General features: G+C 44.1%; 1 protein-coding gene across 1 annotated transcript; it reads right to left on the bottom strand.

Annotated features, from left to right (window-relative positions):
* Positions 1–1,175: 1,175 nt before the first annotated feature.
* Positions 1,176–24,732, bottom strand: GPR149 (G protein-coupled receptor 149). The gene is made up of 4 exons (XM_032193444.1): positions 23,072–24,732; positions 21,870–22,062; positions 20,026–20,315; positions 1,176–3,718 (listed from the first exon to the last, which is right to left on the bottom strand). Exons 1-4 carry the CDS (start codon positions 24,038–24,040, stop codon positions 3,146–3,148), a joined length of 2,025 nt encoding a protein of 674 aa, XP_032049335.1. The 5' UTR covers positions 24,041–24,732; the 3' UTR covers positions 1,176–3,145.
* Positions 24,733–25,099: the final 367 nt, after the last annotated feature.

The following is a 25,099-nucleotide window of genomic DNA, read 5'->3' as shown; positions in this document are numbered from 1 at the left end:
CCGATGAGGGAACGTGGCACTTGTGGGGCATGCTCTGGGCTGAGGCACAGCCAGAGAGGAGCCACGCCACAGCTGTGAGCCTGCGAGGCACTGCCACCATCGGCACGGCTGTCTGTGTGGGGACAGGCTGTGTGTGTAGGGATGGGAGGGTGTTAACATCGTTCTGCACAACAAACAGGAGAGTGCAAAATACAGGCATATACGCATATGGGTACTGCAATTCATATAGGAGCTGCTGCCTGAGTCTAGAAAAGAATTTATTCCGTTCTGAATCACCTAAATCTGCAAAATTCATTACAAGAGAGGAACGTAACGCTCAAAAGCTCATCTTGGAAATCATTATAGTGATATGTACCGGGAGGTGAAATCGTGTTCCAGAATCTATGTATCAACCCCAAATCCATAAAGGTAAAATAATATATAAGTAACATTTATTTTTTATGAAATTACTGCATGTTGAAACAGTTTGATGTTGTCAGATGTATTTTCTATCGAGATTAGAACAGGAAATTTACACTTCAGTGCCACGCTATAGCTTTTATTGCAAGAAGCACAATCCTTTGGGGCTTTGGGGATTTGGGGCTGGTCCTGCTTCTTACAGACTTCGTTTTCTTGTAACTCTGTTAACTTAATGTTATTCTCAGTGTACATGAGCACCACTGAAAGGAAACTGGATATACTGCTTACCAAAGATTACCCCCGAAAGACTTTTGCCCTTGCTTGTTCTCTATCCTTTGCATTATTCAAAAGCCCAAGTACTAAGAGCAGGGGAAGCCCAGGGGCTGATGCAGGTCACATTTTCCAAGGGATTTTTGTTCAGCCAGTTGCTATGGTGTCTGAGCAGAGATGAGGTCTCTTTCAAGTCACCTTCAAACGGTCATTGACAAACACTTTGCCCTCAAATGTCAAGCTGTCAGTGAAATACATTGAAAGGTCATACAGGGGATAAGCAACAGAAGAAGAAGGTTTTGTTTTGTTTTGTTTTGCTTTTCCTTTAAAAACTATTAGAAAAGAAGTGCTTTAAAAATTAAGTCCAAATGCATTTCATACAATGATAAATACACATTGACACGTACTGAATACACAACCAGGTGCGAGTGTTCTCGTACAGCAAGTGTTTGCTGCTTTGTGCAAGGAGCTGGTATCTACTGAATAATTACATAATTGCCTTTTCAGACAGTTTAAAATGTTTAATGATGTTAGTTTAAAGTAAAATATAAAACAATCAGACATTTGTACATGATCAAATTTACAGATTCATTAAAGAAAAGTTCCTTTTCATTACAGCAGCAAGACAACATTCTACAATTAGGTCAAGCTCAGGGTCACAGTTATGCAGTTATGCCTCCTAATCCTAACCCCTTCTAAATGCATCCATCAGAACAAACAGAAGGTGTGATGGGCCGCATCCTCTATCACAAACTTGCTACCTTTTTTCTGGAGCGAGCATGTCTGTTGCTATAAGGCAACTTTCTGTGTTCCTGCTACAAACACAAAGCAAAGCAATATATTCGGTCCCTCTGCTCTATGCCTATGGATGTAATTTATTCAATAGACTTATTGTTTGTTCCTTCTACTGTAGTTTCTTGTTAAATCTGAAATATAACATAGCATCTTAGTGGTACTGAGAGTCTTGAGGCAGTCTTACAAGAACTCTTGTTTCCACCTTGGAAAGGTGGCACATGAAAAGCACACCTTGCACAGTGATCCATCTCGATTGCAGCAGCAATGATTACAAACCCTCAGAAAAAAGAGCTCCCGATCAAAAAGCACTAGCGTTTCAAGCCTTTAAGGACTCCATTCACTGTTTCAGCCTTGGCTTCTCTAAATTTGACACAAAACAGAGTATTCACGGGTTTTAGGTTGATTTCAGGCTTATTTCTAGGTTCCCCATAAGCCAGTAGAGGAACAGGCTCCTCCAGAGGGTGCTGCAGGGCAGGATCCTGATCTACGTAATGTTTGACTCTCGAGGTCAACATCTGCCAGGTCTCTAAGTTTGTCCTCCTTGAATAGCTTTATCCCCCTCTCCTAAGGAGTCACAGACCAGTTGTAACCCCCAGCTCCTGACTCAGCCCTAAAGCATGAGGGTCCACCCGGAGAGGTCTGATGGCAGGACTGCTGACAGACAGAATATACAGGGGCAGAAAAGGGGCGAGTGTTCCTTGAAAGCCACAGGGACTTCTGCAGCTATCAGCAAGCTGCGCCCGCTCTCACGGCTGTGTTGCTGAGATTACTAGCTGAGGAAGAAAACAATATTGCAAATCTATTCCTTGCTTAGGGATGGCTCTAGTCTTTAACCATGAAAAATTACTGAAATTAATGTTGATGTTACAGCTCTTCAAACACTTCAAATGCTGCCTTATCTGGATGGAGAGCAAATATCTGCAAGGTTGAGAAACTTCTTAACTCGTTAAGAGATCATGGAGGCAGAAAAGGGCACACTTTAGAGTAACTGACAGAAAATTAATGAACATTTGATGCACTTGCAAACAGAAATGTCAAGCCATGAGAACACTTGAATTTCACAATTTTGGACTTACAAAATGTGCACGCTTACATTTCAGCCACTTGTATCCAAAGGTCCATACACTGGCCACTTACATAGGTATTACATATGAATCATGTACAGAGCGATAGAAAATTAAACCATCTAGATAACTTTTAGTCCTTTGCTTAGGCAAATAAATGAGTTAGTCTTAGGCTTGTGCTACATATTTTCAGGTAAATGATTCAAGTCTGGTACGTCAGTATGAGCAGCATTGCAACAGTCATCCAAACCTGTTAACACTTCACCCGTATGAAGTTGTTCCCTCATTTTCTGCTGGTTCCCACAGACAGACCACCCAGTGCCAAGCAACCAAGGATGGTTTTTAAGACTTTATTTAGGATTTCTTTTAGAGAGAAGTGTTCCTCAAATAAATAGATATATAAATAACTTGAAATTCACTATGCAAAGCTGTAAAGCACTTAAGTATTTGCTTTGCTATTTGTATATTTTAAACGTTTTAAACTATTTAAGAATCTACCCAAATGAAATTAATTTATGTGCAAGGAAAAAACAGTTGGCATTGTATTTGCTAGGGTAGCTTGAGTCAAGAGGAGCAACATCTGTCAAATCAGTTTAAATGTTTAGGTTAAAAGTCATTTAATTGTTGTTGTCATCTTCTTCCCGTTTTCTGTATGCTTTGTTCAACATTTGTATTTCTTCCTGATAACCACCTCTTTCCATATGTTGCTTTTTACTGTTCTGCCGATGAGCTTCGACTGTGTCTGGAATTGTTATGTTAATATCGCTGTCAGGATTGTTTGATGGTATGAAGAGTGAGTAGGAAGCAGTTTCCCCTAAATCACATGAGACGAATCTGTTTTCTTTCCGTGAATAACGTAAGGATGGAGACCTCACCTGTGTGGACGACTGGCTGATGTTGCTGATGATGGACACAGTATCCAGGGCCTCTTCATTGTCACAGATTTCAAGAACTTCTAAATGAATTTTAACACTTGTGTCAGCAAATGTATTAGGAGACTCCTCCGGGTTTGGCTCGTGACCAACACTTTTAGATCGATAAACTTCAATTTTCTTTGACGTGGGTGTTATTTTTTGTCCTTCAGTGCTTACTTCATACGTAGATAAAGAGAGAGTTTTTCCTGTGGGTGCTTGAAGAGACACGGTTCCTTGAAATGCACACAGGGGAATAGCTAAGGCCCCACCCGATCGCTGAAAAGAGAAAGAATGACCATTATCTAATGCTAATTTTTGAAGTTAGAATCTATTATAAATGATCAATCGTGCTTAACTTATTAAATTGTTAGAATTTTCCTTGCATTATTTTAGAAACCTGGTATTCATTATGACATTTTAAAGAATACAAAATGTTACTAATATGTACTTTACTATAAAAAGTACACTAAAGTATAGTGTATTTTATACTAATATACAGACTGTATATGAGTATAGAGTCATAGATAAGAAGTATCAGAAGTAAAGTCCCAAGTTACTGTGAGTCAGCTTATGGACACAGACTCTTCACTGCAGCAGTCTACACACGTAACATTTCCTGGCAGCCAGTGCACAATGAGACAACGACCGTCAGCAGGCACCTCTCTAGCTAGTATTAACAGGCATCTCTGAAAGTGTTTTCACTTAATTTCTGCTTAATTCAGACTGAGGTACTGATCTCCTGAGGCGTCTCATATGGTGACCAAAGGGAGAGAAGTGACAGCAGAGAGCTGTTCAAAACCTGGACCCTGTATTGAGAGCATTTGTCTCCCTTAGGTGCTCCATTTTTATTAATCTTAACTAAATTATGTGCCTAAAGACAGACTAAGCTAAAATTTCCAAAACAGCTTGACAGATACTATTCAAGGAAGTTTTTGCTCATTTTTGTTTATTTTTATGGTGGAAATAATAACAGTAGGAAATCTATAATAAGGATTTACAAATTCCCTACAGTGATGGACAGAGGGTCAATCCAGCATCTTGCTCCCAACCACATTTCACACTGGCTCAAGACACCAGTATGGATTTCTTTCTAGTACGAAGCTGAATTTATCAGTAGAGAAATTTTCACAGACTTGAAGGAATAGAGAGTAAATTCAGTTAGAGCTCTGGAGCACTAAAAGTCATGCTCAAAGTAATAATTTTTAGCAGGTGCAATGAAAGTAGTGTTTCAGAGACTGTAAATAAATAAAGGCATTATACAAAGAAATCAGTGTGAGTGCTTGCATGGAGAAGAGAGGAAAAAAGCTCCTACGTGGACTATGGTAGCTTAGGGGTGAGTTGTTGCATTTCCTTCCACAGTGCTGCAGGACAGACAGATCCTGTATCTTTTTCTCATGCCATTGGGTCTCACATTTTTAACTGTGGAGGTCATCCATTCAGCAACTCAAGGTGGAGAGAGTGAAGTTGATGGCAGCAGGAGACACAAAGCTACCAAACACCGTACGTGGGTTCTGGAGAACCTCGCTGCGGGGCTCATCCTCATCTGCTTTGCTACAGCTGGGTTTTGACTGCTTACTGAGAGGGGCAGGAATTAGCACCTGAACACTTCTTATTTGCTAAAATCTGCTATTAAAATGAACTGCAGCTTTGCAGAAGACAAACTCCTTGTCAGGCAGTGGAAGTGCTGGCCCTGAGACAGGGCAGCCCACAAGGAAGGGCTACACTGGTTAGAGGGAAACATACACCAGAGAGGTACTGAAATTAGGGAAAGCTGCAAAATCCAGCTCTGCACCCACACAGACACCAGGGAGAAGTGTGTGCAGAGGGTATTGAAAAGCTGCCAGCCAGCAAGGTGAATCACCCTGTAACCCTCCTGTGCTGCTGTTGCTATGCTGCCTTCGGGACTCCTTGGCAATCTGTTCAATCTACCTCAGGTATCTCCAGATCACTTTGCTATGTGAAATGCAGACTGACTCCTACTGCGCTGCTCTCTGCTGTGTTCCCTCTCCAGCTACGGTACCTCCCTGGTGCCCAGAGGGGCACACTGCCAGCCCAAACCTCATCCTCCCCATCCCCATCCACCTGCAATCAGGAGACAACCAACAGAAACCCTGGGCTTCCAAAAGGATCAGTCTTTCCCTAGCGAGTTAGAGGGGGATGCCCCGAGCTCAGCCTTGGAAGCAGAAGTTCCAGTCTTGTCCTCTTGGGCTAATGACTTACCCTGTGCAAATGGTGTGAACGGAGAAAGGAAGAAAAGGAGGAGGAACAGAAACACCAGGTCTAATAACTGGCAGCGGGGAGATGTGCAACATTAGCCAGGCGCAGAAAGGAGTCCTTCCACTTGGGCCAGTTCTGTTTAATGTTTCCTTTCCAGTAAAACTGAGAATTGAGTTGAAACAGAGGGGTTTAGGGTACTGGAAAGATGAAATTTTTCTTAGGGAGCTGGGAAGTGCAATTACTTGCTTAATATTAACAAGCAGAATTTTACAACCACACAGCTAAATCAAATGACACATTACCTCATCTTCACTAAAGAGCATGAAAAGGAAATTAGGTTTCATTGTGTAGAAAAATCTTGCCAGACTGTGACTTAATACAGTCCTTTGACAAAGGAGTTTGGCTGACAAAATAGGAGCTGGGCTGCCCTCCTGGAAGGAAATCAAAGTTGTATTGGTCTCCTGAATAGGTCTGTTGGGGAGAAATTGTCCTCAAGCATCTTCCAACGTGCAGTTACAGAGGCAGCTATCGTGCTCTGTCACAGCCAGCAAAGGCTGGGCTGGGCACGGGGGTGTCCGGGAGGGTTGCTCACTAAAGGGTGAGCACTGGCAGCCCTTGTTTCAAAGTGATGATGAGGGCATTTTTTTTCCAAGCACAGTGAGGTGCTGGCACTTGCATGTTCTGTACTAACTGGTAACTAGGATCACTCCTCCAGGTGAGATGTGAGACTAACTGCTTTCTGTGCTGTTTCTCTCTAGGAAGCTCTACTTCACTCGCCTTCCATCCCAGATGCTTCCAGCCCGTCTAGCTTCGGCAGTCAGTGCTGAAAGGCTTCGCAGTGTCATTTAAGCCTGTCTGCATTCCTGGTAGTTACTCGAGCTCAGACTGGAGAACTGTCTAAAACAGTGCTTACATTATGCAGAAAGACTTCTGAAGAATATGTAAAAATGAAGTTAAATGAGAACTCCTTACTTCGGTGCAAGGTTACGTTCTACTTGATAAAACACCACAGATTTGTCAGAGTGGATGTCAGGAAGATGGACGGTATGGCTGAGGCACCTGGTGGGGGAATCAATAATCCTCGCTTGCTGGAGCGAGTACTCCACATCTGGAGAATAAGAAATTTTCCAATGACCATAGATTTAATAGCTCTTGCTACAAGTCTGTCTTCTGTTCAGAGAGCAATATTCACTTTTAGAAGTGAAAGGGACATGCCAGGTCTTCTGCATCACTTCCTGGGCACCAAGCAGGAACCCAGTAAACAACACCTAGAAACTAGAAAACTAGAAAAAAATTTCAACTAGAAAAATTCCAGTAGAAATACTGTTCAGTTACAGACACCTCCAGCTGTTTAGACAACTAAGAGAATATATTTCTCTCTCCGCAGCCAGCGCATCACAAGGCCACGCAGTCAGGACTGTGACAGGAGCCTGCCCCAGGAGCCATGGCCCTTTTTGGGAGCAGCTCTCCAACCACAAACCTCTCAGCACAGAAACTGAGTAGCCAGAAAACCAGACCACTGCCTGCAAGCTTTCATTGTGTACACATGTATGAAACAGATCCATTTATCACCAGTGCAAATAGTAAAAGTTTTACAAAATCCAACTAATTACTAAAAAAAGAAAAAAAAAAAGAAAAAAAAAAGAAAAAGAAAAAGAAAGAAAGCGTTTGAATAATACAATAGAACTTCCCAAGCAGAGGTTATTAAACACTAAATCCAGCCCTGGGGCCAGGTGGCAGGGGAAGGCAGGAATAACGCCAGAGGAGAGATCCGAGCCCCAGAACTGAAAGCTCACCGCCAGGCACTGATGTCCCTCCCCAGGGAGACCCAGCGCTCCCGCAGGGGGGTGTCTGCAGGCTCTGGGGGGGGGCAGGAGGGAGCTGAGCCCCTGCTGCCGCTGAGCCTGCCTGCCCTGAGCCCTGATCACCCCACCAGGCTCTGTCCTGCAGCATTTCAAGCCTCGCTCAAGTCAAACAGCCCAAGGGAAAAACACTACAAGTGAGACCACTGCTACTCCAAAAGAGGTAAGAATTCATGGCTGGTTTTATGTATGGCCGGGAAAAATCAATCATAGCTGGAACTGCTCTCAATGTAAATCACTGTGAATAAGGACAGAATGTGGCCCTTGTCTTGGTAACGTTATTAAATTCTCATTTTTGCTTCTTCTATGTTATTAACACCCCATTACCTTATCACACATCCGTGGCAATAAATGGGAATCTACTAGCAAACCAGACCACACGGATACATCCTGGGGAGAAGTATTTTATCTTCCCTTCCCGTTGTTACCTACTGGTCAGCTTTCTGATTTTAGGTTTTATGATACAATTTAATTCTAAAGCAGGAGGAGCAGGAGGCAAATCGAGTAATGCTTGACAGTGGCCATCAGTGTATCCATCCAGGGTCTTGGATCTCATCCTTGCAGTATTTTAGTGTGAGCACTAAAATAAAGCATCCACAGTTTCAGAAGGGTTATGATTCATTTTTACTTCAGTAAAAACAGAAAAAAAAAATCTTCTCTGCTGTTTCTGAACATCTGCCTTCTCACTCGCCACAGCTCAGGACCCAAATGTTTTTTGAAAGGGTCCTGCTCCATCGGGCTCTTTCCACACTCTTCTGCCCACTCTGCGTCCCTGTATTTAAAATACAACCTAGTCCTTTAAAGAAATGAACTTATTACCTATTACCTTCTCTCCTACAATTTATGTCACACGTTCTCTTTTAAAAGTGCTACTACAAGGATGTTTTTAAGACATGGACAGAGAAGTCTTGCTCTCAGTGATTCTGACCCTGTAAAGACTTGCCTGTCTTTCTGGAACCTTACTCACGCTCAGCTCCTAGGAGAGCTGAAAGAAGGATCAGACATCTACCTCAACACAGCAGACTGAAAATCAAGCCTGCTTTGTTTTTTATGTCCACTTAGAGATACTTTTACTTTGCATGCACACGGGCGTAGATACACAGAAGTATTTATTTATTCATTGTAGACACACACATATATAAAATATGTACCTTCTTACAGCTCATGTCTTAACTTCTGGTAGTTCTGAAGGGTGTCAAATTGGAAATGATCAAATGTTTCATTAAAAAAAAAAAAAAAAGTGGCATTCCCCATCCAAAACTGTAAGCTAAAATTGCAGTCTGCGCTGAGACCAGCTTTAATTGAATCCTGAAAAATATTTGCTGGGTCTCATGAAAGCTGCAGGCTAGCACTAAATCTGAGCTCTTCCTCTGGAGCTTTCCACAGGTTTGCATCATAGAAACACCAAGTTGGTAATTTCTGAGGTTGCTTAATATATTTCCACATGCTCTTCACCACTTGGGAATGCTGCAGGATCTCCGATGCTGTGATGCTCGCCACAAGCTCCCTGCCAGCAGGAGCTGGCCCTTCCCTTGCCTCGCGCTGCCTCTTGTGCAGAGCATTCATTTCCATCATGTCCTGTCCCAGGGCATACCCTCTGCACAGCTCCTGCCAGAGACGGCCGTGGGCTATGCTGTCTGTTGGAATCTGGGACGGAGTTTTCACTGGAGGACTACGTGTACCAGCACATGCATTTTTTAACAAGCAAAGACAGAAAATTACAATGAAGTAAATCACAAATGCACTTGTTCCTTAAGGAGTGCTGATGCATTCTGAACAGAGGAATCGCTACATAATTGATAAAGCAAACGCTTTCATTATTAAATGAAATCACCGCCCTCCAGACTTCGCAGAAGACAGAAAATAGTTGTTGCTATGAGGCAAACCTTCAGCGTCATCACTGTGGTTTAATGCTGGTCTCTTCTATCCCATTCCGGCTGCCTGAGCTGAATTTAACCACTCACCAGGTGAGGATGTGCGAGGGAGGGGAGGTTTCAGCCCATGCAGAGGACACAACTAAGTCCTACAGCAGCTGGCCCTGGAGGAACAGGGAGAAGAGCCACCGAGAGCCACCTGGCTTCCAGCTTTCACATGGCCCTACTGAGGCCATTCACAGAGCCCAGAAACCCCACAGTCTTCCCTGAAGAGAAAATAAGCATTCGACCCCTGTGGCTTTTCTGAGAGTGAAGGAAAGGAAAGAGGAAGGTAACTTTTATACAGTCTGTCACTGCATTTCTCCTTGCAAACTGGCACAAAACGGAACAGAACACCCTTCTCTATCTGTTTTGCCAAGAAATGGTTATGCTTATATGAAAGATTAATAAAGGGGTATTAAGATGAAAGCACAGTTGAAGAAAATTTTAATTTCATCACTTGCCAAAGCAGAGCCTTGTTCTGCTTGCTGGCAAGTGCCACCCGAGGGTGTATGGCATTCCCTCTGCCTCCCTTTAGTGTCTGCAGGAGCTATCAGTATTATCATCAGTATGGTACTTGCATTTGATGTTCAGAGTAATTTGTTTAAGATTGTTGTTTACAAGCGATCAAGAATTTATTCTGCTAGAGGGAGCCCAGAAGATTCCTTAAGGGTAACACTACCATTCCAAGTACCAAACATTTCTACATGTATTTCGCATTTTCTGTTATGTGTGACTGGATACATTGTCTTACAAGGACCTTAAACTCCATGGTCCCAGTTCTTCAGTGCTGAGCATCTGTACAGACCATCGACTAGTCTGGATTAAGCACACACTTCCCAGGATTTCCTGGCAATTCTTTTTTTGTTTGTTTCAGGGATCAAACGACTGCAGAGCAGGGAAAGGAAAGCATGACGGCTCTGTTCTGCAAACACGGTTATCAGTTAATATTTCATCTCCTGCAAACAAAGCTGACTCTGCTCCAGAAGTAGATCCTTAGCTAGAAAATGCTTGTTAGCAATTGAAATCAAAGATAAAAAACTGCTACATGAGCTGAACGGTGGCTTGAGTACAACAGTTGACTCAATTTGGTTTTAAAGACAATAAATTGTTATCGCAATACTGGCAAAGCCGGTGGATAACAAAGGTTAATTGGGGGAAGAAAAGACATGCCTAACAACCTGGAATTCCTACATGATCAAAGAAGCAAATTTGGCTGGAGGATACTCCAGTGTACCTAAATAAGAAAACTTTCAGACACCACACAGGGCTAAGGGGAGAGCTGCAGCACACAGCAGGCTCAGCCAGCTCAAGCACAAGCCAGTTCAGAGACTCCCCCTCAGGATTCCTAATTTTCAAATGTCACGACTCACAGGCCCTAGAATCCTAGACGGGGGTAGCATTAGTGTTACAGGGAGGCAGAGCTCCTACTAGCACGTGCATCTTGTCCTGGGAAAGGTAGGAGAGCACTGATGGGAGCGCCCAGAATGGGAACGATGCTTCCAAGCCTGCTGAACACCAGCCACCATGCGGAGCCACCGGCAGAAGGCAGGTCTGGCTCTGTCCCAGCCGTGTCCATCAGGCCGTGCTGCCTCCCAAACAGAAATATCAGTACTCTGAACAAAGCTTTAATGAGCCTGCATTCCCAGTGGCTTTGGTGGAATACAAGCTCTAGATGAAAAGTTTTATTTTTAGAACGTTTCCAGTAAGGATCCCATCATTTCTTTTCAGAGACAATGTGTTTTCTGTTTATTTTAGAACAGAGGCTTAGTCTTCCTCTTCCCTAAAAATAAAAATTAGCTGCAGTAAAATTAATTACTGCAATGGTTTGCCCTTTGAGAGGCTGTCTGCAGTAAATTTAGAGCCAGTCGGGTATGACAAGAATAGCCAAACTCACCTCATATGACCTGAAAACCTGGGTTTGTCATTGGCTTGCCCAGTCTGGACAGACTCTCCTTTGGATGAAATTGGCCACAGAAGGTCCAACCGAGGCATCCAAGATAAGGATGCTGCAGCCAGGTATCAGAAGTCCTGTACTCAGCTGTCTGTGCCTGAAGTAAATGAGCTCAATGGAAAGTCCTTTAAAATTCCACTTTGCATGGGAGATGATCTGCTCACATTCAGCCCCTTGTTTGTAACAGCTGCAAAAGTGAGCCTTGCCCTTTTCACCACACTTGGTGAAGTTTATTCCATGTAGGTACTGCTGGTCTTGGAAAAAAGCTCTGAGTTCCTCTGCAAGCACCACACTAACAGATGCTCTGCTCAGCAGCTGGCACTGTAAAGTTAAACTGAAATGGTGGTTACTCCTCCCAGGAAACTACAGTGATTGACTAATCCATGGGATCCTGCCTGCATCCAGCCTTGTCCTCCTGGGCAAATGTTTCTGCTCTAGGTTTTCCTCCTGTTGGTGCAGTTCGATAGAGTTAACTGCAGTTTTACTGCAAGCAGAGTCAGCAGGCATCACAAAGGCCACACCACTCTGTCTTGCTCGGTGCAGAGTTAGAAGATGATGGTGAAATGCCACCTCAATTTTCCAACCAAGAGAACACCACTTGAAAGACAAGATGGGATGAGAACACCACAGTAAGTTAGCATCATACAGGACAGTGGAAAGCAAATATAAGCTTCAAGTCCACTCATTCCATGTTAACTGGGATGTTTACTGTGTACCTGGAGTGAGACAGAGTTATCACCCCTCCGACTGCAGACACACAGATACAGCGCTGACTCCTCCTAAGTGAAATCATTTACGCAGGCTTCCCCCTTCCTCTCCGCAGGGCATGTACATAGATCCTATGCACAGAGTCTCTTGAAGGAGCTTGCTCGAGGCAACCCATAGATGAGGTAATCAAGTCAAAGGAAGAAAAAAAAATCAGAAAGCCTATAAAACATTGCAAGCCTGGCAGATTTCTTTTGCCTGAAGGCTCTTAACTAGAGGCAAAAAAAATACATGACATATTTACAGCCAATCTCTTTAGGAAAGGGAGATACACTGCTATTTTATAAGATGTTAAAGGTATCCTTCAAAAATGCAGCTAAGCAAGAGTTAGAAATGACAGGTACAATTTTTTGTCTCCCTCTCAATTATGGCTGGCCTATATAGGTATTAAATAAAAAACACTGCCTCATTCTTCTTTCATGCCACTTTTCTCCCAGAGAAATCACCTTGATGGAGTTATTCTTTCCTCACAGAACTGAAGATGAGGGGACAACCAGTGATGGCATTTTCCATGACAGCACCGTCTTCACAGTAGCACACAGCCTCAACAGAAAATCAAAGGTGTCACATATATTGTCTGGCACCCTACTCTCCAAAAGCTGAATCAAATTGATTAATACCTGCTCACTGCTTCTTTAAGGTTTGAAAAAATAACAGGACAAAAAATACTGCTTTCAAAATGCAAATTAAAATGGACAGCCTTCTGCAAGGTACTCTTTGCTCAGAGGTTCAAAAAATGTCATCTAGGGAGAGATTTCTTATCCTTTGTTTCCCTTAATAATCTCAGGCAAGTGAGCAGTGTGGGCCAGCTGGCACATGCTCGCCCTGTTCCCCACAGCCAGCAGGAAAAATGTTCAGTCCTGCTAAGAGCTGCTTCGCCCTGAAGTGCTGCAGTGGCTGTTGGCATCTGATGTCTGAAATACCCGCAGCTCTTCAAATGAAAGCTTTGTGCAGACTGTGACAAAGCCCTGCTAGTTATAACGGAGTATTTACCCGGCTAAAAGCTGCAAAGTTTGCACTTGGGGTGTTTTGGATCAGACCTCCTGTTCAGCAACCCCGCTACTTACAAACTTCAGTAAAACCTGTGTTGATTTTTCATCCGTTTTGATGAAGTTTGAGTAGCTAAAAGTCAACTACCCACACCTGCTTCTGCCCTCCCAGCTCGCAAAGCTAGGCAGGTCTGCCTGCGGTGTTGGGCTGGTGTCAGGCAGAGCCCGTCGCAGCATCCACTCCCCCCGCGCGGTGCAGCCTGCAGTGGGTTGGCAGCAGCCGATGGCATATGTTTGGGACAGAGAAATGGGAAAGTTAAGGATTAACATTTCATCTGCAGCTGAGCAAACCCCACATGTAACCCCTAGCATGACGACTACAACCACCTGACGCCTCTGAACTACTCGTGCTGCAGAGGCAGCGCCAGGAGGAGACGTACAAGATGGCTTTGTAGGACAGAAATAAGGGGGCACATTTGCAGGGTTCAGCCTCTTGACTTCCATTAGTGATAATGGGAAAAACACAGCTATGTCCCTACCCGGAGGATGCAGCCCAAGAGGATATTTTTGCCTGTAAACACTGCGATTTAGTCACAGCACTGCACCCAGTATTCCCACCTCTGTCTTTATTTTATCAGCACAGCCACTGCCATGTGCCAGCTTTGCAGCAAGACAAGATTTATGGAGGCTTTGTTTTTGTGCTCATTTTTCCCACACTGAAACAAAGGCAAAATCACAGCTTTTAGGTGAAAGGATTGAGTAAATTTACTGGAAAGTGATAAAGAAAGAAAGAAAGAAAAAGGTGGACAGGACACAATAGGAAGGACCTTGAGGAGAGGGGTGAGGACGGGAACCTGGTGACATTTTGCAGCTCTTCACATGCTGACATGCAAGGAGGATGTCAATCCAAAGTCATATAATGTGTAAGCCAGTATTACAGAAACGTATGTCTTCATTGCAGTTGAACTTTATGACATTTGTAGGTCCCTTCCATCTGAACTATTCTCTTCTGTTCTATTCTATTCACTCACTTTACACCTATGCCATGCTGCTCCTTCCACATGCTTCTCAGTCACAGGCAGCCACGTTCTGGTGCCCTCCTTCAGCTGTGCTCAGGTTTTGTTCTGCTGAAAGGAAGGTACTGCTGCTTGCTCAGAGTGCAGCACTTCTACGTCAGCTTATCTGGAGTTTACCCAGATGATGTGCAGGACACAGACAAATTCCACTTTCCCTCCATGTTCTCAAGAGTTTACTGGACAAGCAAGCAGGCTCCCATCTCCTGCTCAGACTGGAGGTTGTTTCCTTTGTCCTTCCCTGTGTGGGAGCAAGGAGACTGGTGCACAGAGCACTGGGCACTCCCGGGTGCCTGCTGCCCCCCAGCATTTCCCTCCCTGGCCGAGGGACAAAGCTAAGACAGCCTGGACCTGCAGATTCAGCACCTCGCTGTGGTGGCATCTCAAGACTTCAGTCTTGGAGAGTCAGAATTTGCACCTGGCACTATTTCTTTTATCTGTCCAGTTGGGGGTCAGCCCCCTGTCAGCCTTCCCTTGCAAGGCGGCACTTCTGTTTTCCCTTGGAATAAACAACCGATCATTCACACCCTGCATGAAGCTCTCAAATCTTACCGCTCAGTGGGGAAGCCTCACTAATTCTCCTGAATTCTGTCACACACATGGAGCTTGATAAAGCACTCCACATGGTCATCCGTGAATAGACAGAAATTGCAAGCCCCCAGGAACCAGCAGATATCTACTGCCCAAAGTTCGGCCACCTCCGCTTACCCCAGCTGAGGCACTCACACAGAACTTTTCACGCTTTTATCCAAGCCCCTGGTGCTTCTGCCATTCGGTGGTTCCACAGGTCTTATTGAAAAGCCAGTAATCAAAATGGTGAATAAATACACTTACATTGTTAATTTACCTTACCCGTTTTTCCAAACTTCAATTTTAGCATAACCGACAATGATTCCTTCCTAGAAATCTCAAACCACAGCTCCAGTGTGAATTCTGAGAATACCCTGCAACTGTGCCTGCTCCCTGGGGAGCCAGGTAAATCTTTTAAAATAGGAAAATAAAAAATGATGAATAACAAATAATATTTATAAATTAATGGTTACAAGCTTCCATTGCAGATATCTGAAGAGAGATCAGTTTCTCCCAGGCTTTGTGTAAACAAACTTGGACAGGATCAAATTAAAAGGGAAAGATGAGTGCCTGTGAATATTTATAAAATAAACATTTCTCAGAGAAAATACATTCTGTAAAGATTTCTGAAATAGCTTAGAGCTTCAGATGCAAAGCTCCTCATACTGTCAGTGGATAGTGCAAACCCACATCCAACTGGCAGCAACGAAAAATTTCAGTCTTCCTGACTAAATGTAAAGGGACTAAAATTCCAATAAAGCATACAAAGCACAAGGTTCATGATCCAGCCCCCCCAAAACAGCAATAGCTTTAACTTAAAAAGGGCACAGGAGCTGGCTGTGGAACTCAACCCCCCCATCAACTCTTAAGGTAAATTAGCTAATTTGTTTCTAAGACCAGAACTAGACACTGAACAGAATATTGTGCATAGGACCTCAAGAAGCACAGACACAAAAAGGATTAACCCTCAGTGAGATCAGCCATGCCTGTGATCAGGCAAGGGACTGAAGAATTCCCATGGGATTAGGTCAATTCTTTTTGATTGCAGCCTGTAAAAAACATCAGTGAAACTTCAAAGTACAGACAAAGCTTATAATAGATGTATTGGAAGATAATCAGAGTAAGTAGAAGGGAAAACACAGTCTGCACGTATGGACTGTTTCTGGAAATGAAAACCAGAACACTTCCTACCCGGCTCTTGCAATGACTTTTTGTGGTCTGGAAATCGTGCAGTCACTAGAACTGGCTAACAGCACAAGACTGGGTTAGGAACTGGAATAAATAAGTCAAGGCTAAGAAATCAATATTAAATAATGATAACTAATAAATTACAGAATCCTCAAAAGTAAGGCTAAAAAAAGACAATAGGTCATTCTCCAATGCTTCATCCTTCTTGATTTTCTCAGATCCTTTTGAGAAGCACAAAGCGGGAGCACAAAGCCAGCAGCTGCAGGATCCCCCACCAGTTCTCTGCTAACGCAAGTGCTGCAGCCTGCACCGCCCTCCCTGGGGGCAACGTGCAGCAGGCAGCACAGGACACGGCTGCACCACACCCCCCCAGAGACATGGCCATCTTAATGCTGTCGGAGTAATGTTTTTCTACCTCTGGATCACTGCAGATGCCTATGAAAATAGCATAACCAATTAAGCGGGTTAATATAAATCAACACGCACAGACACACAAATTTGTTCAAACTATGTCAATTTTCTAAAGCAGCACCACTAAAAATCTCACTCACTGCTACGACCTCTGGACACTGACGTGGCGTTAGCGATCTGCAGCAGGAAGCATACAGCCTAATTGCATTTCCTGAATTAAGCAGCACCATGCTACAGGGCCAGCACAGACAGAAGTTACTTCAGTTAACAGTTTACCTTTTAATGATTCCACAGCTTTTTAATGTAACACGAAGCGACAGGTCTATGTGCTCTGTGTGTATCCTTCTTGTAAAGGATAAAATGCATCAGATGCTGCAGGCACCTTGAGCAGGAAGCGCTCTGGGTTTGTTTGAGGGCTTCAGCATGCTCAGGCCGGGCTCATTTCCAGCATGCTGCTGTTCTTCCTCACGAGCTTTCTCAGAGAAACTTTGGGCAATTAATCTTCCACGAACCTATGCTCCTTCAAACCTGCTTTTATTAGGACACTACATCTCATCTCCCTTTTCTGTCTCTCCCTCTATTTAGTCTGCAAAGTGACTGTGAGAAAGATTAACTAAAAGTCCCTTCAAATGCTGGTGACAGCCAGCTCCATATCTCCCTACCGGCACAGCGCAGGTGAAAGCCACAGCCAGCACCAGGCGACCGCTGAGGCAGGTCCTTGGCTTCATCTGCACAGTAAGATCAGTGGTGATAGAAACAACAGCACTGCACCAGCAAGAGTTTACTCGTCCTGCTGGAAAGAAATACTTGCTGGGGGGCTGCTGCCTGCAGGGGCATGGGGCTTTGTGGGGCGCAGGGGGAAAGCATTTGGGGATTGTGCAACATGGAATCAAGGTATTTTTGGGAGGAAGGAGCATGGGAGAAAGGAGGAATAGAGCATAAAAGGGTCCTGACACATGCCTGGGGTGGCAGCAGCTTACGTGCGTGCACACAGCCATGCATATTCAGTAACAATGGTCCCACTGGCTGCTGAGCAGGGTAAGGGATGGGGGAGCCAAGCACTGGAGCAGCCACTCCAGGCCAGATGCTTGGAGAACTGGGGGCTCTGGGGGCTGAGGGTGAGCACTGGGGGGGTTCTGAGCCTGTCCCAGGGGCTCACGTTGGGATGCAGTGCCTGAGGTCTGCGCTGCGAAGGCGCCCAGCCATGCTGCAGGATGCAAATGGGAGCACGGAGCTACCTGGCCTCTGCTAGCCTACTGGGTTCAGCAGCTCCTAACACAGACACTTTACAAAAGCTGAAATAAAGGTGAGTTTATGAGCTAAAAGCACGTCAGCACACTCTGTGAGGAACATATTTTCCCCTGTAACTACAGTACTTTCTGTTAAATTTCCTGGTACTTTCTGTGCTTTCAAACCAGGTAGTAGAACAGAAGTGATACAGAATTTTAATGTGAGAAAAATACATTCGAACGTCCTGTAGGATAAACCACTGTGTATTTGCAACCAGTATGTGCAAAGGGACTGAAATTCTGTTTTCCTCAGTAAGTTCTCACACTGAGCATCCATGCCCTTTGCTATGCGGAAATTCAGCATGTTAGAACACTTTTACCACGCCACTTGCAGCTACACAGAAAATTCATCTGTAATTGCTATTTTTCCTCCTACTGTAAGTTATTACAAGTTCTGTTTGTGGAACAGAAAGCTGGAAGTACCCTAATAAGAACATCTATATTTATTTCTGTCATCAAGCATTTATAGTCTGAAACTACTGAAGATGAGGAACTTTTATCTCATTAAGATAATCATCCATTTCCTGATAAGGTATGCTGTCTTCTCCCCAGTTAGCTAGCTTAATTGGCAAATGAAGCAAAGTACATGGTCAATAAACACTAGGGAAAGACTCCCTTTTTTAACAAAGTGAGTAATGGAGAGAAATGAGGAGAAAGTGACTTTTTTTAGATACTTAGGGACTCCGGATAAGCTGAATAAGAGCGGTGGCTTTTAACTTATTTAATGTTTGGCCCAAATTGATCTTTCACCCAACATACATCTGAGAAATGCATTAAAGTTCTTTTTACAATGCTTGCAGGAGTTTCATAGTCTGCCCTTTTTCACCAGCAAAGCAAATGTCAGCACTGTGAAGCTCTGGAAGCTCGTGCTGAATGTCAGAAACAATGAGATCTGTAACTTAGAAGCCTTGAACTTTTAGACCGTAGCAGCCTTAATGCCTGGCAACTGCACACTGGGTTATAACTTGGAAAATGTCAGAAAAGGATGAATTAGGATTCCTTGTAATGCAAGTACTGAAGAAGTCTGTCCAAAAGTGACATATAAAGCCTCAGGGCAAGTAAAGCCAGCCACACGCAGTCATTGCCAACTACTTCACAACAAGACACTCATACCTGCTGTAATGGAAGTCACAGGTCTACCAATTTGAAATGGCAGCCATGGGAGATGGGAAAATGGTTTTATTTAAAAAAAAATATATATATATATATATATGGAAACTTTGGCAGGGAGAGCTAATAATGAGCCTAGTGATATATCGACTATTAACTAAACTATACATGCACACAATGGGGCACCAAGAACTAGCAGATTAAAACCAGGTTCAGTCAACATTTACTTTTGCTCATAAACATAGTTCATCACAGCACACTGCAAGGGAGTGAACATTTGCCTTTTCATGAAAGGGATGATCAATCATATCCAAAACATCAAACAGAAATTCCTACTTCAGCTCAATTTATAAACTCGTGTTTATCAGAGGGAGAGGGGATTCTGCTCTTTGTTTTAGTCCTTGGGCATGTGCTCCCTGGTTGCTTGGGCATTATAATTTAAAAAGCTGATCCTAGCTCCTTTTGCATTCCACCAAGAGAAGCGTCCAAGGTGAGCAGGCAGAACTGACACTTTAAGTTGTCTCAATTTACAGCAGCAATACATAACTGTGACTGTGTTGCATCTAAAGCATGAAAACTATGCACACAAAACTGCACTGGTTTATCTTGAGAACGGGCATGTATCTCTGCTGCCAGACGATCATTATGTACATTGTTTCTGCAGACCAAAATTGTGTGCTAGAGCAAAAACACCATTGCCCAATGCAGGTGCACACAGAAAGAGCAGATAACTGCGCAATACACCATTGCATTTTTTCAGTCCTTAGACCACCCTGAGATGCTTTTTAGAGCCTGCAAAGAGAGCAGCATGTAAATTCCACAGGGGCAAGCAGCTGTTGCTCGCTTCAATTTCCACTACAGATGTCAGACTGCAGGCTTGCTTGGTACCTCACGCCAGTGTTCAGCCTTTGGTTCATAACCACCAGTTCTTAGGAGACAGAAAATCTCACACTTGTTGCCCGCTTAACTGACAGTTGGAGAGGGAATGGCTAACAATCCTTCCCTTCTTTCATCAAGAGCAGGACCAGGACCTGCAATAGATGTGTGGGTACTAAAACAGACAAAAACAGGCAATGCTAAGAAAGCTTTTTGCTAGAAGCAGCTGCTCGACCAACAGAACTAATAGGAGTTTCAAAGCAAGGAAAAACTAACTTTTTTTTTTTTCTTCTTTTCCTTTTTTTTTTTTTTTTCTTTCTTTTTCCTCTGTAAAGTGACTCCCGCTGCCGGAAGGAAGCTCCTTACCTGCCGAGGGGCCCTCTCCGACCTGCTCCGGCACCACTCCCAGCCCGGGGGCTCGGTGCCTGCCCCCTCCGCCTGCGGCAGGCGCCGGGCCGGGCCGGGCGCTCGGGAGCTGTCCGGAGCCGCGGTGCTGAAAGGCGGCTGCGGGGCGCCGGGAGCGCTCCCGGGGCTGCCCAGGCTGGGGCAGGAGGCGGATTTGCCGTCGCCGTCGCGGTGGTGGTTTTCGGGGGATATCCGGTAGATTCCGTAGCCTTGCTGGAATGAGAGGTTGAATTCGAAACCCCTGCGCCTGGCTGAAGAGAGAGGGGTACAACGTCACGTTAAAAAGTCAAAGGCAAGAACAGAAACGATGAAAACGACATTCTAAAGCATAGAACGAGTTTTTAGTTACCATTAGACAATTTTCTATCCGTAAAAAGAATGAACTGTTGAGAAGAGGTTTCTCAGAGAGTGTGTTGTTGTGCTACCTTCTCAATGAACTCAGAAGTGATACACTCCAAAGTTCAGGGTTTCCAAGAAACCGGCAGATTACCTGCCATTCTCAAAACCACACAATGCATGTTGCTTTGTGGGCTACACACAAGAAAATACTTATGTTTTGTAATATTTTTTTCTGCCTCAAGGCCTGTTTTGGCCATATTCTCAAAGGTGAAAAATTGTACAAAATGATAAAACATTTCTGAGAATTCATAATTAACCTTCAATGCCAACAGTCAAGCAAGACAAACAGATTTCTCTAACAAATAGCTGGAGTATTTACACAATGAAACATTTCTGTATTTTCCTTTCTAAATTCAGTGCTCCAAGTAATCTAAAACAGTAATTGAACAACTGTTCAATTTAAGTAAATACACATTCACGATCAATATTTATATCCTTTCGTTCTTTCTCTTTTCAATAACAAATCACCTGAGATTCCTCATCCCCCACTTTCTGACCTTGCATTATGTAGTAACTGGAGAAGCGTCTTATTGAACTAATGAAAATGTCTTCCCACCAAGCCTATCATGCTACATTCTAAACGAAAAGGTTAAGTGGTACATTTATAAAACTTGTATTTCTACTCACTAGCTTGTGTGCTTACTACATCATATTTAATTATGGGTGAAATTCTGACCTTAGCAGTCATTGTATTAAAACTTCTCAACGATATTAGTCGCAAACATCTGAGACACAGAGAAAAACAGGCCTTTAGAAGATTCCAAAAATGTTATCAGTGAAGGTTTGGCAGCCTGTTACCTTCAGTTAAAATTTATAAATGTGCAGTTTTAGGCTAAAAAGCATGTGGTAGGTCCTCTGCTTTGAACCAGCTCCATGCATGCTCTGGGACACATGCCACTCCCACAGCCCCTGTCCTCTGCTGTTTGCTTTCTGGTGGCACTGTGATTTCCAGCCACAGCTATAGGGCAGGTGTACAAACAATAGCTCTTCTCCTTCTTATAATTTGCTCGTAATTAACATGTTGGTTTTTCCCCATGACATTAAACATGTTTAGCATGGTCCTTGTATTTCATTAGTGAAAGCCAGATTATGACAGATAAATCTTTCCCAGGTAAGAGAGAAAGCAGAAACTAGGATTCAGAGTCCTTTAGTTCTGCTAACATATCTGCCAGTGGCTTGGGAAAATCACCAAGACTCTGTGCCTCAGTATCCATTAGTACCAATTAACTTAGTTTTCTCCAGCTCTCTTGCAAGAATGCTGTGAGGCTCATATATTGTTCTAAAAAAATGTGTATGTAATTCAGGTAAATGATTTCAAGGAGTACCAACAACTGGTACTGACACCAACTTCTTGCCCTGTTTACTACGAGATACATCGCACCCGCGTTTCATCCTCCCATCCTTACTTTTGAATTCTTCTGAAGACAAAGCATACGAATTCCTTCTGCAGTTTATGATGCAGCCACAGGGCAGATGGATCCAGTGTTCTGACAGGACAAATACTGGGGTGACGGTGGCAGCCAGCAAAGTCAGCAGGAAGCTAAGAGTCTCAAATGAAAGGCTTTGAAAGCCAGTGATGTGCTGGACAACCATTTGTATCTGAAAGGCAGAACATTTTGAAATGTAAATAGCTTTGGGCACATGAATTCCATGAATTCACAAAATATCCCACTGTGAATGTGACACAAGTAAAAGCCCAAAGTTTTCATGTATGTTTGTATGTTCAGCCCAACAATTTCATTTCTAATAGAGAGCAGGGAAAACATACTGACAGCAACTCTCCTCCTCGTTCTGCATTTCTCAGAAAATCCCTTGCTTAAGCAAAATGTTAAATACAGATGCTGAGCACTGTTAAAACAAACTACTCACAATCCAAGCATATTAGGTGAGACGCTAGCTAGATCTCTCTTGCCTGGTACTGAGGAACTCCAAACCCTGATGGGGAACAGGAGAACTTAGCACCACACAGGACGGTGCTGCAGATGCTCTGTGATGCTCTCTTTCAGTTGAGGGGAGCTCAGACACAGAGTCTGAACATATCCCAGCTGCAGAGGAAACACCGACCCAGAGCCACACTCCATGTCCTCAACCTCCTCCTTCCTAACTGCACGTGAATGTGCCTCTTCCCAAATACACTGCTGCATGCACACGGACAGTATCCCCACCAAATGCTCTTTGTACACAGATTACAAAGATGCAAACAAACCTCATTTTTCTAACAAACTTATTTTTCATCAAGCCTAGCAAAGGACGTGACTCACTGCTGTTGACAAGAGGCAGAAAAGCTAGCTTACTAACATTCAGACCCCACAATGCTGAAGAAATGTTTGTCAGGCATCTGGAAACACAAAAAGGTGGACCTTATTCATCCCTGGATTCAGCTGACACAAATAATGTGGTGACAGAGTAACACAGTGATGAATCAGGTTCTGCCAAAGCTGCTGAAACCCCGTTGTGTTCACGTAGTGTGACACAGACCTGTTTAAAAGGACTTTTGCTGACACAAACTACACTATAAGGAACAACGGCAATGGCAGTTCACTTCATGGCACAACGACTCATGACCCATTTAAATGTAAGCAAACATTAAAGCGATCTGATAATTTACCATCATTGGAAGCCAGAGAATGACTTTTGTCAATGCGAGAATCAGTGAGAATCGCTTCTGGGCGAAGCCCACTGTGAAGCTCCTGCTCTGTGCACTGCTCCCACAGCGGGGCTCGAGGCCGCTGCTCTCAGCCACACCTTTCCTCAAAACTGCCTCCGAGCTTGGACATGTGTTTTGGAAATGCTTCAGGGTTTTATCCACGGGGTCCACCGGTGACAGCGATGGGGTGGCAGTACTGCAGCCTGCGGGTGTCCCAGGGGTGATGTAGCCTCGAGAGATTTCCTGGTAATCGATGTGCAACAGCTGTTGCTCGTCTGAGCACAACAGCTGGTAAGTCAGAGGGACAGACAGCACTGTGAGGAGGCAAAAGCACAGTGAGTAGACAATAAATAAGAACAAGATGTAGGAGCTGGCACAGTCAGTGAAGCAGCCCCAGGAGGTGGGGACATACTTGCCCCAACCACAGAGAGGCAAAACGCAGATCAGCAAACTGACAATCCAAATGCTGAGAATTGCCCACACCATGCTTACTCGCCGTTTGGAAGTGCTGCAGCTGATTGTCTCAGTTTTATTGATGCTGTAGAAGTTGTAAGAAACTATAAGAGACCCTTTGAGATTGCTAGAAATGCCCTGGAATAAATATATAAGTGCTGAGGTGGTGCACAGAGGCTGGGGAAGGATGTCACTTGACCACTGGGTGAGCATGAAAATAATCACTGGCACAATGCTGATCAAATCATCTATTGACAAAGAGGTCACAATCATTGAAATTGTGGTTTTATTCTGCATTTTCAGCAGAGAAACTAGAGAATAAATGCTGCCCAGAAGCACCGTGAATGCAATGACAAAAGTCAAGCAGAATAGAAAGACATTCAAAGTTCTCTGTTCACCAGGTTTATCCATAATGCTATGATTTTCAGCAAAGAAGCTTGTCCCATTGAGTGACAAATTACTAGGCGTTACCGACATTGTCCTTGGAAAATCTTTTTCCTCGCCTTCTCACTGACTCTGCAAGTTTTCACGAGCTGAAACCATAACTGCTAGCTCCACATCACAAGTTTCTTTGTTTTCCTTTATCTTTTGTGGCATCCGATGAAGAAACATCCAGGTCTAAGCGTCCCTGATAACCAGAACAACACATGCTCTTGAAAAATCAGGCAAAGGTGAAGTACCAAAGGTGCTGGAAAAAATGCAATTCTTCATAACCCTTTCAGTACTGGAAGATGGCTAATTTAGTCTCCTCAGGTAATAACAAGCCATTCACTTCTGACAGATATCAGGCAACGTGCCTTACTCACGAGTCCAGCTGCAACGAAGGCAGTGTCAGGTATCTTCAAGCTCTAGTGGCACGGGGAGAACATAGTGGCAATGGGAGGCTGTTGGATTCACCCTGCGCTGGTCGGAGCTGCAGGAGGGAGGAGTCAGATGCAAGCAGGATAGCAGGGAAGAGGGGAGTGAGTATCTTCCCACCCGGAGCTGCCTCTTGGCTGATCAGAAGGCTGAGACAGTGTCCCCGCCAAGCCACACCTCCGATGCTGACACTGAAATCCAATGCAAATACTCAGATCTGATGTCAGCCGTAAATGTCATTCCCGTAAAGCCCATGGCTGCTCCACAGCTGTGCATCACAAGCTGGAGTGCTGCTTTCAGCCTTCTGCACTTCTGCGCTCCGAGCTTAGCACGGGGAAAAGCTGCAGGAGCCTTATAGGAAGAAGAAAGAGAAGGGGTGTGTCTGCTCTGCCTCTTGTGCTCCTGCTCCCGCTGCACACGTGTGTGCACACACAGCATACAGACGCTCACTGTGCAGTCACTCGGTGGCAGCCTGTTAGTAATGGCAGGGAAGAGCCACGCACATCAGCAAGGTGTTCCCTGCCTCTGTGGTGTCTGCTCAGGCTGGGGCTTATAAAACTTTCATTCCCCGTGTGGTTCAAATCCAAATGCTCACTGTCTGCTCTAACGAAATACATGGGTAGAACCACGGCCAAGTGCATTTTGGTATGTTAGGCGCGTTTTCTCTTGAGAAAGAGG

This window comes from Aythya fuligula, chromosome 9 (genome assembly GCF_009819795.1).
Source record: "Aythya fuligula isolate bAytFul2 chromosome 9, bAytFul2.pri, whole genome shotgun sequence".
Classification (NCBI taxonomy): Eukaryota; Metazoa; Chordata; class Aves; order Anseriformes; family Anatidae; genus Aythya; species Aythya fuligula.
The sequence above is the reverse complement of the archived record's forward strand: the minus strand, read 5'-3'. Positions and strand labels throughout refer to the sequence as shown.

Bases quoted from the DNA above. Each gene is read 5' to 3' on its own strand.
- GPR149 (XM_032193444.1), bottom strand. From the start codon at position 24,040: ATGTCGGTAACGCCTAGTAATTTGTCACTCAATGGGACAAGCTTCTTT. The intron at 22,063-23,071 runs GTAAATTATCAG...TCTGCCTTTCAG, and splicing joins TTCTCTGGCTTCCAATGATG to ATACAAATGGTTGTCCAGCA. The intron at 3,719-20,025 runs GTAAGGAGCTTC...TTCTCTTTTCAG, and splicing joins CGGAGAGGGCCCCTCGGCAG to CGATCGGGTGGGGCCTTAGC.